General features: G+C 34.4%; 1 protein-coding gene across 1 annotated transcript in view; it reads right to left on the bottom strand.

Annotated features, from left to right (window-relative positions):
• LOC130848867 (protein disulfide-isomerase-like) overlaps positions 1 to 18,770 on the bottom strand; it is a 90,821-nt gene extending 72,051 nt beyond the window's left edge. Inside the window, 1 exon segment of the mRNA XM_057727242.1 lies at positions 18,668 to 18,770. Within this exon segment, the coding sequence (XP_057583225.1) occupies positions 18,668 to 18,770 (103 nt within the window).
• Between the last annotated feature and the right edge of the window lie 939 nt (positions 18,771 to 19,709).

The following is a 19,709-nucleotide window of genomic DNA, read 5'->3' as shown; positions in this document are numbered from 1 at the left end:
AGGTATTGCAGTTGTTTTACCTTACAGCTGTTGCTCCATCTTTTTTTTTTAATTTCAAATTTTTTTTTGAAACACATTTGTTAGTCTCCTATTCTTATCAAAATTTTATCTTGCTATTGTTCTGCTGTACTATTTTTTTTTTTAACATTTTCATTTTCCTGCTACACACGGTTTGTGGGATCTTGATTCACAAGCCCAGGGTCAGGCCTGAGCTCCTGAGGTGGGAGCTCTGAGTCAAAAACGTTGGACTAACAGGGAAACCCAGATCCCAGGGAATATTCCTCAGAGTGAGGTCTCCCAGAGGTTCTCACCTCAACACAAGACACAGCTATACTCAACAACCTACAAACGCCAGTGCATGAAACCTCAGGCCAAACACTCAGTGGGACAGGAACAAAATCCCATCCATCCAAAGTGGGGGGAAAATGAGATGACAAAACAATATATCACAGATGAAGGAACATGATAAAAATATAATCCAAAATCTCGATAACAAAATAAAGAAAATAAAAGAAAAAGTTGATAAGGACTCAGAAAAGCTAAAGAGCAAACAAACAGTAATAGATAACAAAATAACCAAAATTAAAAACAATCTAGATGGTATAAACAGCAGAATAACTGAGGCAGAAGAATGAGTAAGTGAGTTGGAAGATAGAATGGGGGAAATAACTGCCACAGAGCAGGAAAAAGAAAAAAAGAATAAAAGGAATGGAAGACTGTCTCAGAGACCTTGGTGACAACATTAAGCACACCAACATTCAAATCATAGGCATTCCAGAAGAAGAAGAAATAAAGAAAGGGTCTGAGAAAATATTTCAAGAGGTTATAGTGGAAAAATTCCCCAACATGGGAAAGGAAATAATTAATCAAGTGCAAGAAGCACAGGGAGTCCCATATAGAATAAACCCAAGGAGAAATACACTGAGGCACATATTAATCAAACTAACAAAAATTAAACACAAAGAAAAAATATTAAAAGCAGCAAGAGAAAAGCAACAAAAAAATATATAAGGGAAAACCCATAAGGATAACAAAATCTTTCTGCAGAAACTCTGCAGGCCAGAAGGCAGTGGCAGGATATACTGAAAGCACTGAAAGAGAAAAACCTACAGCCAAGAATACTCTACCCAGCAAGAATCTCATTCAGAGTTGAGGGAGAAATCAAAAGCTTTCCAGACAAGCAAAAGTTAAGAGCCTTCAGCACCACCAAACCAGCCTTGCAACAAGTGCTAAAGGAACTTTTCTAAGCAGGAAACACAAGATAAGGACAACACCTAAAATACAAACCCAAAACAATTAAGAAAATGGTAATAGGAACATACATGTCAATAATCACCTTAAATGTAAATGGATTAAGTGCTCCAACCAAAAGACACAGACTGGCTGAATGGATACAAAAACAAAACCCTCACATATGCTGACTACAAGAAACCCACTTCAGACCAAGGGACACATATAGACTGAAAGTAAGGGGATGGAAAAAGATATTCCATGCAAATGGAAGTCAAAAGAAAGCTGGAGTAGCAATACTCATATCAGACAAATTAGACTTTAAAGTAAAGACTATTAGACGAGACAAGGAAGGACACTACATAATGATCAAGGGATCAATCAAAGGAGAAGATATAACAATTGTAAATATCTATGCACCCAACATAGGAGCACCTCATAAGGCAAATGCTAACAGCCATAACAGGGGACATCGACAGTAACACAACAATAGCAGGAGACTTTAACACCCCACTTACATCAATGGACAGATCATTCAAACAGAAAATAAATAAAGAAACTCAAGCTTTAAATGACACATTAGACTATCTCTACATAATTGATATTTATAGGACATTCCATACAAAAACTACAGAATACACTTTATTCTCAAGTGCACATGGAACATTCTCCAGGATAGATCACATCTTGGGTCACAAATCAAACCTCAGTAAATTCAAAAAAACTGAAATCATATCAAGCCTTTTCTCTGACTACAGCACCATGGGACTAGACATCAATTACCTGAAAAAAAATAAAAAAATACAAACACATAGAGACTAAACAATACACTATTAAACAACTAAGAAATCACTGAAGAAATCAAAGAGGAAATCAAAAAAATATCTAGAAACAAATGACAATGAAAACACAACAACCCAAAACCTATGGAATGCATCAAAAGCAGTTCTAAGAGGGAAGTTTATAGCAATACAGTCCTACCTCAAGAAACAAGAAAAATATCAAATAAACAACCTAACCTTACACCTAAAACAATTAGAGAAACAAGAACAAAAAAACCCCAAAGTGAGTAGAAGGAACAAAATCCTAAAGATCAGATCAGAAATAAATGAAAAAGAAAGTAAGGAAACAATAGCAAAGATCAATAAAACTAAAAGCTGCTTCTTTGAGAAGATAAACAAAATTGATAAAGGCAGAAGACACAAATCAACAGAATTCGAAATGAAAAAGGAGAAGTAACAACTGACACTGCAGAAATATAAAAGATCATCAGAGACTACTACAAGCAACTATATGCCAATAAATTGGATAACCTGGAAGAAATGGATACATTCTTAGAAAAGTTCAATCTACCAAGACTGAACCAGGAAGAAATAGAACATGTGAACAGACTAACCACAAGTATGGAGATTGAGATTGTGATTAAAAATCTCCCAACACACAAAAGCCCAGGACCAGATGGATTCACAGGCAAATTCTATCACACATTTAGAGAAGAGCTAATACCTATTCTTCTCAAACTCTTCCAAAATATAGCAGAAGGAGGAACACTCCCAAACTCATTCTACAAGGTCACCATCACTCTGATACCAAAACCAGGCAAAGATGTCACACACACACACACACACAAAAAAAAAAAAAAAAAAAAAAAAAAAAAAAAAAAAAACCTTACAGGCCAATATCACTGATGAATATAGATGCAAAAATCCTCAGCAAAATACTAGCAAACAGAATTCAACAGCACATTAAAAAGATTATACACCATGATCAAGTGCAGTTTTTCCCTGGAATGCAAGGATTCTTCAATATATGCAAATCAATCAATGTGATACATCATATCAACAAACTGAAGGATAAAAACCATATGACCATCTCAATAGATGCAGAAAAAGCTTTTCACAAAATACAACATCCATTTATGATAAAAGCTCTCCAGAAAATGGGCATAGAAGGAAATTACCTCAACATGATAAAAGCCATATATGAAAAACCAACAGCCAACATCATTCTAAATGGTGAAAAACTGAAAGCATTCCCTCTAAGAACAGGAACAAGACAAGGGTTCCCATTCTCACCATTATTATTTAACATAGTTTTGAAAGTTTTAGCCACAGCAATCAGAGAAGAAAATGAAATAGAAGGAATCCAAATTGGAAAAGAAGAAGTAAAACTGTCAATCTTTGCAGATGACATGATATTATACATACAAAACCCTAAAGACTATACCAGAAAACTGGTAGTAATAATTTTTGAATTTAGCAAAGTAGCAGGATACAAAATTAATGCGCAGAAACCTCTTGCATTCCTATACACTAACAATGAATGAGCAGAAAGAGAAATTAAGGAAACTCTCCCATTTACCATTGCAACACAAAGAATAAAATACCTAGGAATAAACCTGCCTAAGAAGGCAAAAGTCCTGTGCTCAGAAAACTATAAGACACTGATGAAAGAAATCAAAGATGATACAAACAGATGGAGGGACATGATTGGAAGCATCAACATTGTGAAAATGACTATCCTACCCAAAGCAATTTACAGATTCAATGCAATCCCTATCATATTACCAACAGTACTTTTCACAGAAGTAGTACAAGAAATCTTACGATTTGTATGGAAACACAAAAGACCCCGAATAGCCAAAGCAATCTTGAGAAGGAAAGACAGAGTTGGTGGAATTAGGCTTCCTGACTTCAAACTATACTACAAGGCCACAATAATCAAGACAGTATGGTATTGGCACAAAAATAGAAAGGTAGATCAATGGAACAGGATAGAGAACCCAGAGGTAAACCCAAGCACATATGGGTACCTTATCTTTGACAAAGCAGGCAAGAATATACAATGGAAAAAGACAGCTTCTTATAAAGTGCTGCTGGGAAAATTGGACAGTAACATGTAAAAGAATGAAATGAGAACACTTCCTAACACCATACACAAAAATAAACTCCAAATGGATTAAAGACCTACATGTAAGGCCAGATGCTATAAAACTCCTAGAGGAAACTATAGGCAGAACACTCTATGACATACCTCAAATCAAATGCTTTTTGACCCACCTCCTAGAATAATGGAAATAAAATCAAGAATAAGCAAATGGGACCCAATGAGACTTAAAAGCCTTTGCACAGAGAAAGAAACCATAAACAAGATAAGAAGACAACCCTCAGAATGGGAGAAAATACTTGCCAATGAAGCAATAGACAAAGGATTAATCTCCAAAATATACAAGCAGCTCATGCAGCTTAATACCAAAAAAGCAAATAACCCAATCTACAAATGGGTGGAAGACCTAAATAGACATTTCTCCAAAGAAGACATGCAGATGGCTAACAAACACATGAAAAGATACTCAACATCACTAATCAGAGAAATGCAAGTTAAAGCCACAATGAGGTATCACCTCACTCCAGTCAGAATAGCCATCACCAAAAAATCTAGAAACAAAAAATATTGGAGAGGGTATGGAGAAAAGGGAACTCTCCTGCACTATTTGTGGTAAAGTAAGCTGGTACAGCCACTATGGAAAACAGTTTGGAGGTTTCTTAAAAAACTAAAAATGGAACTACCATATTACCCAGTAATCCCACTCCTGGGCATATACCCAGAGAAAACCATATTCCAAAAAGAAACATGTACCATCATGTTCGTTGCAGTACTATTTACAATAGCCAGGACATGGAGGCAACCTAAATGCCCATGAACAGAGGAATGGATAAAGATGTAGCACATATATACAATGGAATATTACTCAGCCATAAAATGGAATGAACTTGAACTATATGTAATTAGGTGGAGAATCCTAGAGACTGTCATACAGAGCTAAGTAAGCCAGAAAGTGAAAAACAAATATCGTATGCTAACTCATATATATGGCATCTGAAGAAATGGTACTGATGAACCCAGTGACAGGGCAAGAGTAGAGATGCAGATGTAGAGAATGGACTTGAGGACATGGGGCTGGGGTGGGGAGGTGGGGGGCAAATGGGAAGCTGGGATGAAGTGAGAGTAGCACAGACATAGATATACTACCAAATGTAAAATAGCTAGCGGGAAGTTGCTATATAATAAAGGGAGATCAACTCGATGATGGGTGATGCTTTAGAGGGCCAGGATAGGGAGGGTGGGACGGAGTCATGAGAGAGAGAGGATATGGGGATATACCTATAAGTACAGCTGATTCACTTTGGTGTACCTCAAAAACTGGTACAAGAGTGTAAAGCAATTATATTCCAATAAGAGCTTTAAAAAAATTGCAGTAAATAGTACAAGATTGGTATAAATAATGACAATCATATTAACATGAAGAAATAAAATCAGATCAATTGAACAGAATAGATAATCAGATATAGATCCATGCATATGCTATCTTGACCTTCAACAAAGGTCTCAAGGAAATAAAATGGAGGGTAAACAATTTTTCAATTAAGTGGTGCCTGAGATATTAAAATATCTGCTGAAAAAAAATAAATGAACCATGATCTTCATCTCACACAACAGGCAAGAACTAATTTAAGAAGGTTCATAGATCCAAACATAAAATATAAGTATGTAAAGGATACCAAAGAAATCATGAGAAAATATTTTCATCATCTGGAGATAGTATTTCTTACATAGAGTAGGCACAAAAAGCACTGAGACAAAACAATAAAACCACACTAAACCAAAACAAACAAATATTCCAATGAATTGGGCTCATTGAACAGTCATTAGGATTAGAAAATATTGACTCAGATAATAGTAAAATATTTATTATGTATATCTGACAAATTACTTGTATCTGAACTATATAAAGTAAGCCACAATAGTGAAATAAAAAGATATAAACCCAATTTAAAAAAGAATAGTCTAAGACGTTAAGACTTGAGCTTATAGTTCACAAAAATTATATACAAGTGGTTTAAATGGGCATGGAAACATCGCTATTCCTCAGAAAAAGGCAAATTTTAGCTATAATGAGATATCACATACAAACAATCATAGCTGAAATCTTTAAAATCTCACAACATTGATGTTTGTAAGACTGTGGGACAATTGTAACTTGCATACATTTTTATACAAGTCTTTTCAAAAAATATCTGACAGTTTCTTTCAGACTAGACATACACCTAACCAAGACCAAATTATTCCACCTCTAGGTGTTTACCAAAACCAAATTAAAACAAATGATCATGAAAAAGATATAAAAATATATGATCACAAAAATATATTAAAAAGAAAGTTTTTGGCAGCTTTATTTATAATATACACAACTTGGAAATGCTCCAAAGGTCCATTAATAGGAGACTGGATAATCAAACTGTGATACAATCACAAAATACAAGTCTAGACAACAGCTACAAAACAAGCAAAACAAATAGCAATTGATTCATGAAGCAATGTAGATGCTTCTAAAATACAGAGTAGTACATACTGAGTATTACTAACTTTATAAAATTTCAAAGAAGGCAATCTAATCCATGGTGAAAAAATAAAGTATAACCAAGTTTCCTTGGAGGAGCATGGCTTAACTGGGAAGAGGCATGCAGGAAATTTCTGAGGTGATGTTATCTATCCTGATAATTTTGGGGTATACATCTGTCAAAATGCATTAAGTGGTATATGCAAGTTTGCCGAATTTCACTCTATGTAAACTATATCTAAGAAAACTGTAAACAAACATTAAATTCCTATCAATGATATGTCTGCTGTTATGTTTACAGATAAAGTTTACTGATTTTATCAGCTTATGTTGAAATACATGTAAGTAGGAGCTGAATTGATGAATCTATGGATAAAGGATTGAAGAGATGGATAGATATGTAATTAAATATATATTCTAGTATTTTCCTTACATCGATCAATGTGGTATTAATTTTTTATTGATGATTCTTATTGCTTTTTTCCTTTTTTTTGCATTTTATTATGAAAAATTTTGAAACATCAGAAAATTTTGAAAATTTCCCAATGAACACCCATATACCTATTACCAAGGGGCATCCCAATAGGTAAAGTTGGAATACTTTGAGAAACAAAATAAATAAAATAGTATTGAATTATATTTCAAAGTATAAATACATATGATGCATACATATATAAATAATTGAATAAATAGATGGGGTGAAGAGATAAGTGTCCTCTGCAGAAAAATTATAAGTCATTTAAGTAGGTACTCTGCTCTCAGGAAGAGAGAGCATCACTCCCAAGTCACTAAGTATGGGCTGCGCAGTGACTTCTTTCCAAAGAGTAGAGTAGGGACAAGGAAAGAAGAATAACTCTCCATGGAGAAATCTGCCAAATGCTACTTCATCCAGGTAATTAAGATGAACACCAACAATGGTGAGACATGGTGATAGCATGAATACTTAATATGATATGATGAACATGGCACTTTACCTCTGTTTTCTTCCAAAACACATAATCCTAGTCTAATCAAGAAGAAAAACACCAGACAAATACCAAATGACAAGCATTCTTAGTATACCTGACAGACATCCCTCAAAACTGTCAAGGACATGAACAAAGCAAGTCACAGAAACTGTCACACCCAATCGGTACCTAAGCATACATGACAACTAATTTTTATGTGGATTTCTGGATGGGATCTTAGAACAGTCAAAGGACTTGGAACAGAAAAAAAGTTGTTCCTTAGGTAAAAAGTAAGGAAATCTCAAAAAAGTATAAATTATAGTTAATAATATAACAATGTTGGTTTATTAATTGTGTACCATACTAATACAAGATTTCAAAATTGGGGGTTAATGTGTGTGGGGAGATTGAGAATTTACTGCACTAATTTTGCATTGTTTCTGGACATCTAAAACTGTTCTAAAACGAAACATTTATTTAAAAATAAGGTAATACAGGGCTTCCTAGGTGGCACAGTGGTTAAGAATCTGCCTGCCAATGCAAAGGACATGAGTTCGATCCCTGCTCCAGGAAGATCCCACATGCCATGGAGCAACTAAGCCTGTGAGTGAAAAAATAATAATAATAAGGTAATACAAATGTCATGTTCCTCAAAGGACACCAAGGCTAAATGCTTATACAAAATTCTACCCAATTTCCAAAGAAAGCATCATCCCAGCATTATTTAAATTTTTCTAATCCATGCACAGTGAAAGGAATGCCCATCTGATTCTTTCAACTCTCAAAATTATGAAGCCTTAACTAGAGATGCACAGCTTTAAAAAATATTGTATGGGGCATATGAGTTATGAAATAAAATGCAAGAATATGAAAAGTACTATATTAGTTTCCATTTGCTGTTGTAACAAATTACCACACAATTAGTGGATTAAAACAATACAAATTTATAATTTAATAGTCTTGGAGGTCAGAATTCTGAAACTAATTTCACCGGGCTTTAACAACTAAGTTGTAAGCATGGTTGTATTCTCTCTGCAAGCTCTATGGGAGAATCAATTGCTTAATTTTTCCAGCTTCTAGAAGCTGCTTGTAGTCCTCAGCTCATGGACACATCATCTTAACCTCTGCTTCAATCCTCATGTCTCCTCTAAATCTCACCTCCTGCCTCCCTCCAATAAAGACTTGTCTTTATGGTGCCCACAGTGAGCCCATGTGGGCAATCCAGGATAACCTTCCCATCTCAAGATCCTTAACTCAATCTTATCTGCAAAGACTCTTTGGCCATGTAAGGTAACATATTCAGTTCCATGGACTAGGATGTAGACATCTTTGGGGATCCATTATCCTAAGCTATTAAGTACATATGAAAACATTGGTATGGAAACATCTACAACAAATACCCTGGGACTTCCCTGATGGTGCAGTCATTAAGAATCTGCCTGCCCAATGGAATATTACTCAGCTATAAAAAGGAATGAAATGGAGCTATATGTAATGAGGTGGATAAACCTAGAGTCTGTCACACAGAGAGAAGCCAGAAAGAGAATAACAAATATTGTATGCTAACTCATATATACGGAATCTAAAAAAAAAAAAAAATTGTACTTATGAACCCAGTGACAGGACAAGAATAAGGATGCAGATGCAGAGAATCTGGAGGACATAGGGTTGGGGGGGGGCGGGGGGGAAGGGGAAGCTGGGACGAAGTGAGAGAGTAGCATAGACATATATATACTACCAACTATAAAATAGATAGCTAATGGGAAATTGCTGTATAACAAAGGGAGATCAACTCGATGATGGGTGATGCCTTAGAGGGCAGGGAGGGGGGGTGGGGGGGAGTCGCAGGACGGAGGGGATATGGGGATATATGTATAAATACAGCAGATTCACTTTTGTGTACCTCATAAGCTGGTACAAGAGTGTAAAGCAATTATATTCCAATAAAGAGCTTAAAAAAAAAAAAGAATCTGCCTGCCAATGCAGAGGACATGGATTTGATCCCCACTCCAAGAAGATCCCACATGCCGTGGAGCAACTAAACCCGTGCACCACAACTATTGAGCCTGCACTCTAGAGCCCATGAGGCACAACTATTGAGCCCAGGTGCTGCAGCTACTGAAGCCCACATGCCTAGAGCCTGTGCTCCAGAACAAGAGAAGCCATCACAATGAGGATCCCGCATACCACAATAAAGAGTAGCCCCCACTCACTGCAACTAGAGAAAGCCCATGTGCAGCAACAAAGACCCAACACAGCCAATAAATAAAAAAAAAAATAAATTTATTAAAAAAAACAAATATGCTAAAAAAAGTTGTTTTCTGTCTAGGTTAGTTTGCTCTGTTCTATGACTTCAAAAGATCATTATGCAACAACTAGTTTATTCACATTTTTAGATTCCTGTGTCATGTATCATCAATATGTCCTTAATATCTCACTTTTAAGCCATATTTTAAGATTCAATGTTTATAGTTCATGACATAATTACATAATTGTTCTGTTCTTGTATTCCAAGTACTTAACATAGTGTCTGGTACCTTTAGAGCATTCACCAAATGAATGCTACACATTAAGATTATATTTTATTTTATTGATCAGAATTCATGTTTTGTTAGGACATGATTATTTAACATATAGCATATGATCTGTAATGCTACAGTGACAAAGTTTCCTTGGGAAATCTTGGGAGGGGATGTTGGATTGCCTGGTTGAAAATCTTGCTTCCACTCTCTAGACATGTTGTTTTGGGCAAATTACATAAACTCTCCATATTTCAATTTCGTTCTCTATAAAATGGCAGTGTTTGAAGATCGACCCCATGAAATTTTGTGAGAATCAGTGTATACTGTATGTAAAACACTTAGATCAGAGTCTAGTTATAACAGACACTTTATTCTACTGCTACTATTACCACTATTATTACAATATTGGGGCAGTCAATGATCAATGTTTATTTATACTGTTTAGTTCTTTTATAAAATAAAATATTTTTGCATCATATACATCATTTATAAACAAAAAATGTTATGGACACCTATATTGATTTATTTCAGATGTTTACAAAAGTTTAAAGGAAACTGTATGTTCCACCAGAATTTAGGCATTAATTTGTGGAAAATTCAATTGATTTGTGAACATTATACATTATAATATTTTGGCTTTCAAAGAGACTGAGACTATACTAAAAGATCTAAGGCTAAAAATACTCTCCCTTTAATGTTAACCTCATCTTCACTTAATCATTATTTATTTAGATTTATTTAGAAGTAAAATTCAGAATATAAATGATATGTAAATAAAATGACAATTTTTTTAAAAGTTTATATATGAAAGAGCAGAATATGCACAAATATTGTAAAGTATTCTACAACTTTGCTGGGGCTTGCTCTGGCACAGCTAAATTCATGATGTTTAAAGGCATTCGGCTCATAAAATTCTCCAAGTTTCATATCCATTATATTAGCAAAACTTTGAAGTCCACTGCATAGAGTCCTAAATAAATTTTATTATATCCACTATTAAAATATATATTCCACAACACACCAATACTAACAACAAAGTCAAAAGAAACTAATACAGAACAGTCTACATTTTTAAGATCTTTTCCAAAGGTTTCTTTTTATATTCAATTTCATAGAGGATGGTTTCCTTAGCAACTAACATTCTGCCATGTAGTTCTTTAATAGAACATTACTAAAAAATATAATGGTTAGGTATTATGTGACTGAAAATGTGAGATTTTTTACTATTTATTAAAATTATCCATATTTTAAAATATCATTGAGGTACTTTTAATTTAACACCTTTGGGCACTTAAACTTAGTATGGTGTAGTGAAAAAACATATCTCCTAAAATTGTCACCTCTAAGAGAAATGCAGAGAACTTGCTGAAATTATGAATGGGATTTATCTCTATTGTCAGTGTTCACAGCAAAATGTATTGTAAAGGCAATGAACCTGCTGCTAGAACTGGCTTGAATTATAATAATAAATCAGGTTCTTCTTAAAAGATGAAAATTCTCATGAATATATATACCTTGACTGTGCATTAACATATCTATTGTCCTACAACCCATTTTAATAGAATTGGAGATACAAATTTCTAGATAGATCAATTAATATATATATTCATACATATATTTATTTCATTTATTTTGGAGTTGTATAACATACTACTGTGTGTTTACCTAAATATGTAAATGTCTTCAGTGTAAATTACCTGCATCTTTCTTGAACTTCTCTTTCCTTACAATAAATATACTTGCAGAAAAATGTTTCTTTGGATCTCTAAGAAAATGTTTTAAAATAAATTCACTTCAAGTCTTTAATTTATTGAGGAAAACACACCAATCATCTACTTGGAGTACTTTAGAAAGTGTTTTTAATATATGTTTATAGATATTTTTAAAATATATGAGTTTTTTCCATTATTTTGGAACTCAGAGGCACCATGACAGAGATCATTAATATCAGAAATAGGCATTTATTCCATATTAGGAATTATTGTATTTAACAGGAATTATTATTACTATTATTTTTGGCTACACATTAATACCACAAATATTTATTGAGCATTTATTTTTTTATTTGGCATTGTTCTATAAATAGTGACAATGATTATTGTGAACTGATTGATTACCCTGGTTTCTTAATAACATATTGAAGATGGTTTGTAAGAAAAATGATAAAGTGAAACTTCACAAGAACAGAGAGACAAGAATATAAAGGCGTAGAAATGAAATTTAACATGAATCCCCGAAAGAGTAGTTATCAGAAACTGATATGAGAATCCAGAGTATACAATGAATTTACTATCATAAAGTGCTACATAAAAATACTGTAAATAAAATAACTAATAAAATTATATCTGCATCATAAATTGAGAAATTTTTTCACATAAAGCAAAGGACTGGATTACATACATTTTTCAATATCTGTCAGATCAAGATACTGAAATAGACAATACAGGTATAGACTCATGACTCACAGGTTCCTATGAAAATATTGGATGGCATTTCAAATCACTGAAGGAAAGAAGAAGCTGAGAAAAGTGACATGAAAATGTCATCTTTCCTTTACCCCATATGTAAAAATATATATCATATTTATAAAGTATTTACACCATGATCAAAATGAAAAATAATAAAAAAAATACTAGTACAATGGGTAAAAGAAAATGTTATAATTTTGTATTCAGACATTTTTCTAATCATACCATATACATCAGAAGCCAAAAGAACATGAATGGTTTATTGAAAAGATATAATTATAAAATTGTAGGGAGTTCCCTGGTGGCCTAATGGTTAGGATTCTGGGCTTTTACTGCAGTGGCCGAGGTTCAATCCCTAGCTGGGGAACTGAGACCCCACAAGCCACATGGCACAGCCAAAAAGAAAAAGGAAAAAATAAAGTGTATTAAACAAGATACAACATTAGTAAAGTTGACAGAAAAATGAAATATTCAAAAATAAGCACAATAGTGACAAAGGATTTCATTTTCCTTTTTATTAGAAAGATAAAAATTGTGAAATAAAAGATAATTTCATTGAGAATTTTCCAGAGCAAATATTAGCAACTTTTAAGGCAAATCAAAAGAAATGCAACTCGTAACTATGAAAAAATGTATTTACATTCAGTAATTACCACATGATACAAGTGAGATATTTCTCCTATGAGATAAACTAAAATTTAAAATATTGTAAACACTAGTATTTCCTGTGGAATGTTAAAATACACTCTCATACACTCTTGGTGGTTGTGCAACTTTATCTTTTTTGAGCATCTTAGCATTATTTTTATCATGTGAAGGTGATGGTAATGCTAGTATTTTCAGTGACAATAGTAAGAAGAAAGCAATAACAGCAACAAAAGCTATAGCTTATTGAAGACTTGTGCAGTAGTCAGTGTTCTCAGAAATTTAATAGCTCATTCAGAAATACTTAATGTGATAGGCACTCTCAAAGTCTCCTTGTCAAACACTAGGAATCTAAGAAGAAACATTTTAATATGTTTTCCTAAGGTCACGTAACTAGTAAATGACAGAAATGAGACATTAGTCCAGGCATTTTGATTCCAAAGCAAGTTCTGTTAACCACTATAGCACACTAAGGAAAAGCAAAAGTGAATTAAAAGTGTGGAAGGAGGTGATTCACCTATGTACAGTTATAGATGTACATCTAGAGTGTATATAAGAATAGAGATGTTCACCAAAGTTTAAAAAGTCATTATTTCTAGACATTTTAGGCTGCCATTTTGGCATGAATTAGAACTCACCCTAAACATTTTAAATGATGAGACTTCAATGGCTAGTCTTCCTACAAAAGTCTGAGCTACATTGTTGGGGGTAAAAACAAGGAATGAGAATATACCTAGAAAAGTACTACCATGGGAAAATATCACAGCCCTTTTGACGAAAACACAAGGGCTATAAATGTTTTTACTAGAGCCCAGTGAGTATTCACCACGTGAAGATGGGACACATGTACTGGGAGAGACGTGGTCCTGAAGACAGTGCAGGAGAATTCCTCCAGCTTATTTCATTTCTGCCTTCCCTTCCCCACCCTGCATTGTCCTAACCTAACCTGAAGTCCTCAGCTGAATTATATTAGGGGCAGGAGATAGCCATCAGGCACTAGTCTTCCTGGTACAGAGCAGGGCAAATGGGGGCAGAAAATGTGTCTAAGGAGTTGGGTGGGAGAGGGTGTCTCAAACAGAAAATTCAGCACACTAGTCATTAAGAAATGTACTTTTAAATTTTTCTCTACTTAAATTATCTTTGAGATACTTTCAAGTTTAACAAAATCTAAATCCATTAGGTTATATTCCTAAAAGCGAAGAACTCTGAGTAAATAGACTGTAAAATATAACCACATTCAAAACTTTAAGTGACAGTTCTGAATGTACTAGTTTCATTGATATCAGATTATTTTTAGGTGCACTCAGACTCATAGGCATCAAGATTTTTTTCAATGTCTTGCAGTATTTAGCATTACTGACAGTAGTAAGACTGGCCGCACTGATGTTCTTAGCTTGGTTATAAATCTATGAATTAAAAGAATGTATAAGTAACACTCAAGTTAATGGCAAGCATTGGAGCCATCTCTTTATAAGCTATGATGTTATTTTATTGTGTAATGCATACAACTTCTGAACTAATGTTATTTCATTATCCTCTCTGTTACCAATAATACACTTCTTTTTTTAAATCTTTATAGCATTAGGATCATTTTTTATCCATCTGGAATCACAACCTCACCTATTTAAAAATTATCACAGGTCTTAGATATATGAATTATGTCTTTTTTTAAGGAGTCTCTTTTAACAGTTATTTTAATTGATTGGTACCATTTTCCCACATGGAGTGATTTATCATCCAAAATGTAGTAATCTATTTGATTCCATATGTGCTCTTAATTATGTATCATCTGTGAATGTCTTCTGTTAGAATCTAGAAATAGGGAGGATTATCCATTATTTGAATGTCAGAAAAATTTATTTGTATATATTATAATGGGTAAAATGAAAGGTTAATCAAAACCATGATAGTTTTTGCATTCAAAATTGGCTATAAAATGGTATAATAGCATTATTTTTTGCCTTAAAATTCTTATAACTTTATAACACACATACTGTTTCAATGCAGATAACTTTTAATGAATGGTATAACATTTCAGTATTCCTGTGGGTCTTAAAAAGAAACCAAATTATTACTTTTGAAAGTCATTATTGCTCTTTTACATGGGCAAATGTAGCTTAGATTGAAAGAAGGCTAATTAGTCAAAATGCTTAAGTTAAAACACAGCTTAAGTTATTAATATTACAAATATTAATAATCATAAGGATTATCAGATATACTGGAAACACTGAAACTGTCATTAATGACATTTAAGTTCAAAATGAAAAAAGAAGCCATGTGGAAGCAAGAAAAAATGACAGGTGGTTAAAAGATAAAGATCCTGAAGTTAACCATTTGGGCTGGTGAGATATGTGACTTTGGGGAAGGTAGTTAATATCCCTAATACTAGGTCTCTCAACATGTGGGAGAAAAAAGCTTGTACCTACTGCATATGTGTTCACTTATTTGACTGATTTAATCAGTTAATTTTTGGATCAATGTATACAAAATATTTAGCATAACTCGTGGTTCTTAGAAAGTGGTCAACAGAGGTTAGCTAAAATTGTTTGTTATAGACATATTTTAATATAATATTATTTTCTTAATTGTATTAATATAATATACATCTAATTTAGACCAATGCTGCTAAATTCAGTAAAGCTAAGGCAAGTATATTGCATTTTCTAGTCATGGCTTTTAGATTTATTTTTAATTAAACATGTTTTACCTTGTCTTACTTGAAATCAAATCTACTCCCTGACCATAATGAATTACATGGTTTTCAAGGGTATGGTGAATAAAAACTTACTACATTTCTTGCATTCTTAACATTGCATTTTGTTTTCTGAACTAAAAGTTTAGGGGAACACCTAGAAGATTTATATACTTTATATTGACATAACTATAAATTATATATACAAATATATATGAATTTGTTTGACTTTATTACAAGCTAGAATTTATTTTTCTCTTTTATATCAATGCTTTGCATTTGAGAATACATGCAGATTTAGGCTTGTTTTTCATCACTGCTACAGCATGTACATTATATTCCTAACAAAATAGATGAATTATACAAAGGGAATATCATAGCAGGAATCTGCCTCGAAAAATAACTCCCAGAAGGCAATACTATCATGATGATAAAATAGTCAGTGGTTGCAGGTGTTTAATACTGGGGAGAAGGGTTAAATATCTGAAGCAGAAGGGATCTTTTTAAAGCAGTGAAATGATTCTCTACAATACAGCACTTCTGGATATATGACACGGTAAATACACATAGAATTTTACAGCATGAACCTTAATGTACACATATAAAATATCTATCCTAGGACTGAATGCAGAAGGTGATAAAAAACAATAACTGTATTATAAATGTATGAAACAACATCACTGAGGGGAATGAGGAAACAGTGCTGACCGAAGTAACTTTGGAAATGAGTAGAGTCTGTAAAACTAAAGCTAAAATAAACTTACGTAAGCACTGTAGTCTACTGAACAAAGCCGTTTCCCACAAGGGAATGGGTTCATGGTTCTGGTAGTGCTATGCATGATTTCTGAAACTGAACAGTTAGGTATAAGTGGATGGTGGAAATAGGAACCAGGTTTTCCAGTTTTGGAGTGTGAACTTACAGATAAATAAAGAGAGAAAACTAGAATCATCCAGGTGATGATGAAGAAGAGTTGGTGGCATCAGTATGAACTCATGTCCAGCTTGATACAGATAGAGATGGATAAACATGGAAATACATATGGATATGGGTATAGACACTGGTTATTACGTACACATATGTCATTGTTCTCTCCTCAGATAGACTCTTCAAGCAATACCCCTCAGGAATAAGGAGCACACTTCATGCCCAATCTTGGTTTCTAACACTATCCTCCAGTGCAGCTGGAGAAATGGCTAATTCTAGGACTGGGGTGGGGAATACACACCACGATACTGCTGCATCTTGTGGTGACAGAAGGTAACAAATTATTTTTAAAAATACAAAAAAGCAAAACAATCATCAATGGTGGGGGTAGGTCAATAAGATACAGGGAGCAGATGAAAGTTGTCCCAAAATAAATAAATAAAAATTGGATTATAACCCAAAGTATAAACACCCCTAAGCCTGTACTTATGTAAATAAATAATTGAAATAATAAATGGGGGAGAAGAGACAAATCTCCTGTGTAGGACAATCCCAAATAGGTATAAAAATATGCTGCCCTTAATAAAGTGAAGCACAACTCACCACTCCTTAAGTGTAGCTTCCACAGTATAGCTTCCTTACAAAAAGTGCAGTCTGAAAAGGGAGCTAACAAGACAAACTGCACAGTGTAGAAAAAAATCTGACAACCTAACTCACCAAGACAACCAAGGTTCTCAACAACAGTGAGAAGTCATTGAAAGTGTGCCCTCTTGATACGATGTGATCAAAATGGCATTTTACTTCTGTGTTCTTGCACCCCAAAATGTACAATCCAGTCTAATCAATAAAAATAAAATGAACACCAAGCAAATATCAACTGGGAGACTTTTCTTAGAATATTTGACCAGCACTCTTTAAAACTGTCAAGGTCATCAAGATCAAAGCAAGTCAAAGATGTTTTCACAGCCAAGAGGAGACTAAAGAAGGCATGAAAATTAAATGTCATGCAGTATTGTGGGTAGAACATTAGAACAGAAAAATGATATTGGTTAATAATACTTTATCACTATCAGTTCATTAATTCTAACAAATATATCACACTAATATGAGATGCAATGGGGGAAATGTGTGGGGAATATATGGAAAATCCTGGTGTGTTCTTAGCAATCTTCATATCACCAGATCCTTAAGATAGAGCTATTATTTTTTATAAGTAAGAAAACTGAAGCTCAGAGATGCTACTACATTTGATAAAGCTCAATTATTACTGAAATCATTTACTATTACCTGAGATTAAGTATTCTATTTTCTATAATCCTATACAATGGGAAACGATATTCTCAAAATGATTATCCAAAAGAATGGCACATTCCTTTGTCAATGATATGTATATATTCAGTATTCCCCAAAAAGGAAAAAGTAAAGTACACTAACATATAGTATAAAAAGACTGAAACCTACCAGAAAAGATACTCTACTTCCAAAGATAAAGAAGTCATCACAATGAGATGTTAGAATAGGTACATTCATGATACAATCAAATTTCATATGCTCTGGGTGGGTGACCCACAAACTGGATAATAATTATATTGCAGAAGTTCTCCTGCAGGACTGAGAGTTCTGAGCCCCATGTCAGACTCCCCTGCCTGGGGGTCTGGCATCAGGAGAAGGAACCCCAGAGCATCTTCCTTTGAGCACCAACAGGGCCTGATCACAGGAACTCCACAAGACTGGGGGGAAATAGAAACTTCACTTTTGGAGGGCACAGACAAGGTTTTGTGTGCACTGGGACCCAGGGAAAAAGCAGTGACTTCATAGGAACCTGGGCCAGACATACCTGCTGGTCTTGGAGGGTCTTCTGGGGAGGTAGGGGAAAACTGTGGCTCACTGTGGGGACAAGAATACTGGTGGCAGAGGTACTGGGGAGCACTCATTTGCATGATCTCTCCTAGAGGCTGCTATTTTGACAATAAGACCTGGATCCACCCAACAGCCTGAAGGTTCTAGTGCTGGGATGCCTCAGGCCAAACAACCAACAGGATGGGAACACAGCCACGCCTATCAGCAGACAAGCTGCTTAAAGTCCTCCTGAGCCCACAGCTGCCTCTAAACACATCCCTTGACATGGTCCTGCCACCAGAGGGACAAGAACCAGATCCACCCAGCAGTAGGCAAGCACCAGTCCTTCCCACAAGAAAGCCTGCACAAGCCTCTCAGACCCCTGAAGAAAGAGGAACTACAGTCCTGCAGCCTGTGCAACAGGGACCACAAACACAGAAGTTAGACAAAATGAGATGGCAGAGGAGCATGTTTCAGGCAAAAGAATAAGATAAAACCTCATTAAAAGAATTTAATAATGTGGAGATAGGCAACCTACCTGAAAAAGAATTCAGAATAATGATAGTAAAGATGATCCAAGATTATGGAAAAAGAATGGAGGCACAGATCAAGAAGATATAAGAACTGTTTAACAAAGAGCTAGAAGATATAAAGAACAGAGTTGAACAATACAATAACTGAAATGAAAAATACACTAGAAGGAATCAATAGCAGACTGAGGGAGAATAACAAATAAGTGAGCTGGTAGACAGAATGGTGGAAATCAGGCCACAGAACAGAATAAAGAAAAAGGATTGAAAAGAAAGGAGGACAGTTTAAGAGACCTCTGGGACAATATTAAAGGCACCAACATTTGCATAATATGGGTCCCAGAAGGAGGAGAGAGAGAGAAAGGGCCTGAGAAAGTATTTGAAGAGATAATAACTGAAAACTTCCCTAACCTGGGAAGGGAAACAGTCACCCAAGTCCAGGAAGCACAGAGTCCCATACGGGACAAACCAAAGGATGAATACACTGAGATGCATATTAATCAAATTCAC

This window comes from Hippopotamus amphibius, chromosome 3 (genome assembly GCF_030028045.1).
Source record: "Hippopotamus amphibius kiboko isolate mHipAmp2 chromosome 3, mHipAmp2.hap2, whole genome shotgun sequence".
NCBI lineage: Eukaryota > Metazoa > Chordata > Mammalia > Artiodactyla > Hippopotamidae > Hippopotamus > Hippopotamus amphibius.
Note: the sequence above shows the minus strand (reverse complement) of the source record. Positions and strands in the feature narration are given on the sequence as shown.